At 56.0% G+C, this 9,134-nt stretch overlaps 1 protein-coding gene across 3 annotated transcripts; it reads right to left on the reverse strand.

Moving 5' to 3' along the window:
* Nucleotides 1–5,600: 5,600 nt before the first annotated feature.
* Nucleotides 5,601–9,134, reverse strand: LOC121068390. 3 transcript variants are annotated; one of them, XM_040553533.1, is made up of 5 exons: nucleotides 8,898–9,134; nucleotides 8,655–8,706; nucleotides 8,501–8,540; nucleotides 6,951–8,404; nucleotides 5,601–6,788 (listed from the first exon to the last, which is right to left on the reverse strand). In XM_040553533.1, exons 4-5 carry the CDS (start codon nucleotides 8,280–8,282, stop codon nucleotides 5,769–5,771), a joined length of 2,352 nt encoding a protein of 783 aa, XP_040409467.1. In that variant the 5' UTR covers nucleotides 8,283–8,404; nucleotides 8,501–8,540; nucleotides 8,655–8,706; nucleotides 8,898–9,134; the 3' UTR covers nucleotides 5,601–5,768. The 3 variants fall into 3 exon arrangements, with proteins under 3 accessions (XP_040409467.1, XP_040409468.1, XP_040409469.1); XM_040553534.1 differs by lacking the exon at nucleotides 8,501–8,540; XM_040553535.1 differs by lacking the exon at nucleotides 5,601–6,788 and having other exon boundaries at nucleotides 7,945–8,404.

A 9,134-nucleotide genomic window follows, 5' to 3' on the forward strand; every position in this document is an offset into this window, starting at 1 on the left:
GGGGCAGCCCACACTGCCTCTGAAGGCCTCAGGTGGAAGGCCAGCCCTATGTCCGTGCTCTCAGGCACCTGCAGCGCCATCCTAGTCCTGGCCTCTCCTCCAAAAGGTGCTAACAGAGCTGCCCACCTTGCCCATGCAAGCAGGTGCGAGCAGTGAGCAGGGAACGGTGCCTCTGCTCCTCCAAAGGAAAGAAGAAACACACATGAGGTCGCTTGGAAAGACACATTTAATGGGAGAGCTCCTGCTCCCTGGTGGCTCCAGGCAGGGATGGTTGCAGCTTTCCGTTTCTGCAGGAAGCCCAAGCAATCCCCTAATCCCATGGTGAGACTCTGCTTTCCAGCGTTGGTTCTCTTCCCGTGAGGCTCCTCACCTCACTTCTTGATGCAGGCAAGTAGGGCCTTGCCTGCATCTCGGAGTCTGGTCCAGGCACACTGAAGGCAAAGGAGGATGGGGGTGAGCACACAGCAGAGGCCGCCTGGCAGAGGTGGTGTCTCTGTCCTAGGATTCCTGTGTCTGGCTGCTGCACATCTGGGGAGCCCTCTTTGCTCATCAGCTCGTGGGCAAAATGGCAGCCAGCCTCGCTCAGCCCCACTTACATAACCCATAACCGCCGCCGTTTGGGATGCGCGTTGTCTCGGGGTTGTCATCCCTCCCCAGCTGTGGTGACAGCAGCGCTCAGCCATGGCAACGTTTGTGATGCAGGGACAGCGGGGATGAGGTGGCCCTCCCCGAGCTGAGCTAAACCCCAGGAGGTGCCCTTCACCCGAGCACCAGGCAGCAGCCAGCCCAGCCGGGCCAGCTCAGCGCAGCAGGGCCATGGCCAGCCCAGCTCAGTGCTGAGAGCTGGCCCTGCGCAGGGCCCTGCAAGACCTCTGGCTTCTCACTAGGTAGGGCCAAACAGGAAGAAAAAGAGCAAGAAAATGTATGGCTGAAATACAGGCAAGGCAATCGCTCCCTGACTACTGTTCAGGGGCAAAGAGGACGGCAGGGATTCACCAAAGGGAAGTCCTGCCTGACCAACTCGATAAGCTTGTAGACAAGCTGTAGACGTATGGGCTGGATGGGCAGTCAGTGGGGTGGACTGAAAACTGGCAGAATGGTCGAGCCCACAGGGTGGCTGGTGATCAGTGGCACAAAGTCTAGGTGGAGGCCAGTAACTAGTGGTATACGCCAGGGGTCAGTACTGGATCCAGTCCTGTTTAGCATCTTCATTAGTGACCTGCATGATGGGGCAGACGTCTGCAGATGGCACAAAACTTGGGGGAGTGGCAGATACACCAGAGGGTTGTGCTGCCATCCAGAGGGTCCTGGACAGGAGGGAGAAATGGGCCGGAAGGAACATCTTGAAGATCAGCCAGGGGAATTCTGTGCAAAGTCCTGCACCTGGGTAGGCACAACCCCTGGCACCAGGACATACTGGGGACCGCCCCGCTGGAAAGCAGCTTGGAGGAAAGGGACCTGGGGGTCCTGGTGAACATGAGCCAGCAACGCACCCTTGCTGCAAAGAAGGCTAATAGTATCCTGGGCTGCATCAGGCAAAGTATTGTCAGCAGGTCAGGAGAGGTGATCCTGCCCCTCTACTCTGCACTGGTGAGGCCACACCTGGAGTAGCGTGTCCAGTTCTGGGCTCCGCGGTACAAGGCAGACGTGGGCATACTGGAGAGAGTCCAGTGTAGGGCCACAAAGACAATCAAGGGACTGGAGCGTGTCTCCTGTGAGGAAAGGCTGAGAGAGCTTTTCAGCCTGGAGGAGAGAAGGCTGGGGGGATCTTATCAGTGTCCATCAGTCCCTGAAGGGGGGTGCAAGGAGACTGGAGCCAGGTTCTGTTTGGTGGTGCCCTGTGCCAGGACAAGAGGCGACGGGCGCAAACTGCAACACAGGAGGTTCCCTCTGAGCAGGAGGAAGCACTTTCTTTATGTGAGGGTGACCAAGCACTGGCACAGGTTGCCCAGGGGCTGTGGAGTCTCCTCCCTGGAGATCTTCAAAAGCCGCCTGGATGTGGTCCTGGGCACCCTGCTCCGGGTGTCTGCTGGAGCAGGGACATTGAACCAGATGAGCTCCAGAGGTCCCTTCCAACCTCAAACTAGTCTGTGATTCTGTGACTCAGCTTGGGGAAATTAACTGAATCTTAGACACCCAACTGTTGGTTTGTGTATTGGGAAGTAAAGGCGATAAACATTTAAACACCTAGTGAAACGGAGTGAGACCTGCAAGAGCTCTTCTTTATCACTCCTCTCTGCCAGCTCTCACTGCTCTCTTCCTCCCACTTAGGGTTCCTGCTCACGTCCACCTTCTTGTCTGTTTTCTTGCCTCAGTAAGTGCTTGGGCATGTAGAGCTCCTAGTGAGCCCCAGAGCTCAGGACTCTGACCCCAGCACCTTCCAAGGGGTTTGGGGTTATCTCCAAGCCACAACCGTGATCCTCCTTGAAACAGAGAGGCAGGGACTTTGGAGATGAGCCCACCCCATTCCACAGCAAGAAGGCATCTGTCTGCTATTCCCAGGGTCACACTGCCTGTCCTGGCGCAGATGGAAGAACAGGCACTGGGGCCTCTGTCATCTCAACTTCTGCTAACAATAGACATGGAGAAAGCTGAGGCGTTCAACAACTTCTTTGCCTCAGTCTTCACTGACAGGCAGGCTTCCCAAGTCTTTTGTTTCCCTGAACCCGTAGATGGAGGTTGGGGGATCAAAGTCCCACCCACTATAAGCGAAGAGCAGTTTCGAGACCTTAGAGACCCATGGCAGGGGGGTGGAACTAGATGATCAGGAAGCATCATGCTCACAGTCTCTCATCCTCCTGGGGGATCTCAGTCACACAGACGTTTGCGGGGAAAGCCTCATGGCAGGCAGTAAGCAATCCAGGAGACTTCTGGAGTCCATTGAGGACAAGTTCCTATTCCACGTATTAAACCAACCAGAGGAGAAGTGTTACTGGACCTGGTGCTCACCAATGCAGAAGGAGCTCATTAAAGAAGTTGAGATTGGAGGAAGCCTAGGTTGCAGTGACCATGCCCTAGATGGTCAGAGGATCTGATCAGAACTGGCAACTCTTTAAGGATGTCTTCCTCGGAGCGCAAGAGCTCTGTATTTCCATTTGTAATACATCAAACCAGGAAGGCAGGAAACCGCCATGGTTGAATAAGGATCTGCTGGTGAAACTCAGGCAAAAGAAGGAAACGCACAGACGGTGGAAAGAGGGCCGTGTGCCCTGGGAAGAGTACAGTAATGCTCTCTGGATGTGCAGGGATGGGATCAGGAAAGCCAAGGCACTGACAGAACTAAACTTGGCAAGGGATGCAAAGAATAACATAAAGGGGTTCTACAGGTACATTGGCCACAGAAGAAAGACTAGGGAGAGTGTAGCGCCTCTGCCTAATGAAGATGGAGAACTGGTAACAACAGATGTGGAGAAGGGAGAGGTACTTAGCAACTTCTTTGCCTCGATCTACACTAGTGGTCAGGCTTCCCACATCCCTTGTGTCCCCAGATCTCTAGGCAGGGGCTGGGGAAGCAGAGTCCTTCCAACTGTAAGGAAGAGCAGGTTTGGGACCTCCTGATGCAACTTAACAACTGCAAGTCTATGGGGCCTGAGGGAGTTGGCTGATGTAGTTGCCAAGTCACTCTCCATCATATTTGAAAAATCACGGCAGTGAGGCGAAGTCCACAGTGACTGGAAAAAGGGAAACATTTTAAAATTTTAAAAAGGGTAGAAAAGAAGACCTGGGGAACTACACACTGGTGAGCCTCACCTATGTGCCTGGGAAGATCATGGAATGAATCTTCCTGGAGGCAATGTTAAGGCACATGCAGGACAAGGAGGTGATCTGCGACAGCCAGCATGGCTTCACCAAGGGCAAATCATGCCTGACCAATCTGCTGGCCTTCTGTGGTGGAGTGACCGCATCAGCTGACAAGGGAGGACTGAACCATGTCATCTACTTGGACTTCTGTAAGGCCTCTGACACGGTCCCACATGACATCCTGATCTCCAGATTGGAGAGACACGGATTTGATGGGTAGACCATTTAGTGAATAAGGAGTTGGCTTGAAGGTCGCACCCAGAGTGGTGGTCAATGGCTCTATGTCCAGGTGGAGACCGGTGACGAGCGGTGTCCCTCAGGGGTCTGTCCTGGGACCGGTGCTTTTTAAGCCTTTGGGCTTTCCGACACAGGAACGGAAAGCAGTGGGTGAGAGGGAGTCCCCAGCAGCCTCAGCAGCACCCACAAACCCAGGGCATGGCCAGGGCCAGGCCCGTGCCTGCCCCAAGCCTCCTGGCCCAGGCTGGCCAGGCCTGGCTGGGACACGGCCTCCCGTCCCAGGCAGGGCCTGCCTCAGCACCAGCCCTGACTCCTACCTGCGGCTTTTTAATATCTTCATCAATGATACAGACGACGGGATTGAGTGCACCCTCAGCAAGTTTGCAGATGACACCAAGCTGAGTGGTGCAGTTGATACAAGAGAAGGAAGGGCTGCCATCCAAAGGGACCTAGACAGCCTAAAGAAGTGGGCCCATGGGAACCTAATGAGGTTCAACAAGGCCAAACGCATGGTGCTGCACCTGGGTCAGGGCAATCCCAGGCTTGAGGACGGACTGAGAGAAGAACTCATTGAGAGCAGCCCTGCAGAGAAGGACTTGGGGGTTCTGGTGGACAAAAAACTCGACATGAGCCAGCAGTGTGTGCTTGCAGCCCAGAAGGCCAACTGCATCCCGGGCTGCATCAGCAGAGGAGTGGCCAGCAGGTGGAGGGAGGTGATTGTCCCCCTCTGCTCTGCCCTTGTGAGGCCCCACTTGGGGCACTGCGTCCAGGTCTGAGGCCCCCAGCACAACAAATGTGAACCTGTTAGAGTGAGTACAGAGGAGGGTACAAAGATGATCAGAGGGCTGGAGCACCTCTCCTATGAAGAAAGGCTGAGAGAGCTGGGGATGTTCAGCCTGAAGAAGAGAAGGCTCAGGGGAGACCTCATTATGACCATTTCATACTTAAAGGGGTCTTATAAAAAAGGTGGAGAAGGACTCTTTACTTGTGTAGATAACGATAGAGCAAGGGGGAATGATCTTAAATTAAAAGAGGATAGATTTAGTCTGGACATTAGGAGGAAATTCTTCTCTCAGAGGGTGGTGAGGCACTGGCACAGGTTGCCCAGAGAAGTTGTAGATACCCCATCCCCTAGGGATGTTCAAGGGCAGACTGGATGAGGCCCTGGGCAACCTGATCTAGTGGGTGGCGTCCCTGCCCATGGCAGGGGGGTTGGAACTGGGTGATCTTTGGGGTCCCTTCCAACCCAAACCATTCTATGACCCTATGATTTTATGATTCTCCGTCACACTCTGGACACCCCACCTCATTGCTTTCTGCCCTTTGCTGCCTTGAAGGACTGGCACTGCTCCCAGCCCGGGCATGCAGTTGTGGTATGCAGGAGACCTCCAGGGAGCTTGGCAGCCCATGCTGCCTCTGAAAGCCTCAGGGGAAGGCCACCCCCAACCCACTCCTCCCCACAGAAGCAGCCAACAGCGCTGCCAGCCTTGCCCATGCAAGGAGGGCCTAGTAGTGAGCAGGGGAGCTGCAGCGCTTCCCCAGGAAATTAGAGACACTTGCCCATGAGTGTGCTTCCAGTGACACATTTATTGAGAGAGCCCCCGCTCCCTTGTCGGGCTGGCAGGGATCTGCTGCTTGCTGGCTCCGTGCCCTGCTGGGTCCTGCTGAACCTTGGACCAGTAAGGGGAAGAGTGTGGCCAGACAGGGCAGGGGATGGGGGCTCCTGGATTTCAATCTTCTTTGTGGTTCTCTGAGCACAGTGTGCTCATGATACCGGTGCCAGGAAAATGTTGCAGAAGCTTCCCTTGTGCGATTACAGGGATTGATATGACTCCTCTGCGCCCCTCTGGCTGCTGGGTGGCAGTGATATTCTTCTGGCCCTGCTGCCCCTTGGCCCTGTCTGCGGATGGTTTCTTCTCTTCCACTGTCTCTCCTCCAACTGCACCTGGGACTGCAGTTGCAGACGGAGCCAAATTCTGGGAGCGTTCAGTCTCTCCCGCTGTCTTTTCTCCAGCTGCACCTGGGACTGCAGTTGCAGACGGAGCCAAATTCTGGGAGCTTTCAGTGGCAGACAGATTGTGGTTTGGGGCTTTGATGCACTTAGGGCGGAGTCTTGCAAAGATGGGTCCGTCCTGGGAGCAGCCCTTGTCCTTCCGTGCCCTTCTACGTCTTCTGCGTGGCACGGCCCCGGTGCCCTCTGCTGCAGGGTCCATCCATGATTGCCCTGCATTGTCTGGGAGCTGCTTCGGCTGTGAAGCCTGCACCTGCTTCTGCAGATCTTTAGCAATTTTTTTGGCTTTGTGGCAGTCTCTTGGTGCTACGAGGACCTCTGGTACGTGGGGCATATCAAAAGCAATCCAAACGTGGTGTGGAGGCCGTGGTAGAGCTGAGGGTCTGTCCTCACTGGAGCTGTGTTTTCTCTGTGGGGGTCTTCTTCTTGGAGATGTTGGTGTCCCCATGTCCCCTGTAGTGGAGATGCTGGGGCCCTCACCCTTTTTATCTGATTGACCCCGCGGAGCTCCCTTGCTCTGTGGCCACGCCTGCTCTGCCTGGATGGAAGGGGAATCCCCTACTGCCCCAGGGTCCTGGTTCATCTTGCTGATGCCAGGCAGGGTCGTCTTGCTGGTCGTGCTGCTGCCGTTGGCTCTTCCTCCACACTCCATTTTCTGGTGGGGTCTGTCCCCATCCTCCTGAGGCTTCATCCCTTGTTCCACTCTCAGAATAGCTGCTGGCACAGAGTGGACAGGCTCCTGCATCCCCCGGGTGAATGCGTCCTCGGGGGCTGCTGCCTCTTGCTGAGGGCCAGGGGTCTGCACTGACAGCTGCACTGCCGACTTCGTGGTGTGAGCGTGCCGCTGACAGCGCAGGCTGGGTGAGCAGTGGCACTGCCTGGTGTTCCTCTGTGGATCCTCAGTCTGGGAGTCTTTTTGTCCCAGGACGGGGTCTGAAGATCTTTTCATGCAAGCCAGGATCCCTGGTAGCCCGAAGAGCTCTTTTGTCTGCTTTTGTCCGTTAGGCCCCTCCAGATGACGGTTCACAGTCTTTTCCACACAGAGTGGGTCCTTCTCCACAGGAGTCACCACCACATGTGGCTCTGCTCGCCATTGGGGTGATCGAGGAGCTGTGGTTGGGACAGCTGTCCTTGCTTCCAGGACAGTGGCTGAAAAGCTCCCCTCACAGGACAACAGCATCTCTGACAGTCCAAATTGCTTTTGTATATACATTTTTTCCACTACATGCTCCAGCTGATTTTTCACAGCCTTGTCTATGAAGGTCAGGTCCCACACCATGGGAACCGCCTTCATATTAGGCTCTTCTTCTTGCTTCGATACTTTCAAAGCAGAGGCTGGATCATTTTGTGGAGGCTTGTCCCCATCAGCTGGCAGGCGCAGTTTCTCCTCCTCTTTCTTATGTGAGGTGAAGTAGTTTAAGGCCTCCTTGGATTTCTTTTGTGGCAAAGATGTCTTCATTTCCATGGAGTGGAATTTGGGCACCTCTGGAGGATGGGTGGGAGCAGCCTGCTGGACCTGGACGTGTTGCTGGTGTTGGTGCACACTGCTGGCCCTGTGGCATCTGACCACTTCTTTCCTGCAGGGTTGGCAAGTGTCATGGTCATGCTGCTCCCCTGGGCCAGCCTTGGGATGCATGAGGCCAGGCTGGAACACAGAAGCATGAAGTGAGTCTTCTTTCTGCAGAGGCGTGGGGGTGGATGCCCTTGAAATCTGTCCGGTTTCGCTCTCCGTGATGGTAGTGCAGGAGATGGTGCTCCAAGAGTCCAGAGACATCGTTGAAGAGCAGCTGGTTTCACTCTCTGTGTCAGAAGTGGTAGACTCACTGCTGTCCTCTGGCAACTCCAGGTTGAGCCTGTGAGGAGGAGGAGGAGGAGGAGGAGGAGGAGGAGGAGAAGGAGAAGGAGAAGGAAGATGATGGGAATGCTGAGCCAAGCACTCCTGAGCACCCTGGGACTCTCCCTCTGCCCCTAAGGAGCTGGCAGGCTGTGTCATTTCTGTGGGGTCCCCCAAGGGGCCCCTTGGTCCCTTGCCCAAGGCTCCCTCTCTGCTGGCTGGGCACAGAAGCTCCATTTGCCCCAGAAAGAGAGGGGACACTGCTATCTCTGTGCCTCGGCAGTAAATCCTTCTGCAAGGGCATTGCTTCTCGGATTTTAGTCCGCAAATTTCCCTGTGCCCCCACAAGCCATTGCACTCATCCATGCCCCCAAACCCTGCCCCTGTTCCCATCCCCATCCCCTTCCCCTTCCCCTCCTCAGTGGTTTCACATTTCCATGTATCTGTTGAGGTCCTCAAGGGTCCTGTTGAACAGTTGGGCTAGTTCAACTATTCCATCCATCTTTGCGTGCTCGGGACATCTGCAAAGGGGCAAAGGGCAGCGTTAGTGGGACCTCCTTTGGTGGGGGGCTGACTAGAGGGGGCTGTCACGCCCCAGCAGCGACGATTCCACTTACTGCTTCCTCTTACGCCATGAAGAGTTGTGGAGGGTCCAAACTGGTGGCAGAGAAGACAGAGAGTCAGTGGATGGGGAGGCCGTGGGGGGACGGCGGGTACATGGGGCCAGGCGGTGTCTTTGCAGGGCACCTGCCCTTGCCCAGGGCCGCTCACCTCTGCGATTCTCCTGGTTCCTTCTGTAACAGCACCTCCTCGTCCTCCCTTCCTACATGGGCACAGAAAGCAGCGGGTGAGAGGGAGTCCCCAGCAGCCTCAGCGGCACCCACAAACCCAGGGCATGGCCAGGGCCAGGCCCGTGCCTGCCCCAGGCCTCCTGGCCCAGGCTGGCCAGGCCTGGCTGGGACACGGCCTCCCGTCCCAGGCAGGGCCTGCCTCAGCACCAGCCCTGACTCCTACCTGCGGCTTGCCACACGGCATCATGGAGAAGCAGGCAAACGCCAGCAGCAGCAGCCACAGGAAGGAGCAGAAGGCCCAGAAGGCTTCTGGGCTGGGGAAGAAGCTCATTCCCCAGGGATCAGCCATGCCTGTGACTTGCCAGAGAGAGCCAAACTTGGCTGGCTTGAGAAGGATGAGCTGGACCGCGCTCACGGTCCCCTTGCTCCACCTTCCCAGCTCAAGCTTGTCCCTCTTCGC

The sequence above is a fragment of the Cygnus olor genome, chromosome 3 (assembly GCF_009769625.2).
Source record: "Cygnus olor isolate bCygOlo1 chromosome 3, bCygOlo1.pri.v2, whole genome shotgun sequence".
Classification (NCBI taxonomy): domain Eukaryota; kingdom Metazoa; phylum Chordata; class Aves; order Anseriformes; family Anatidae; genus Cygnus; species Cygnus olor.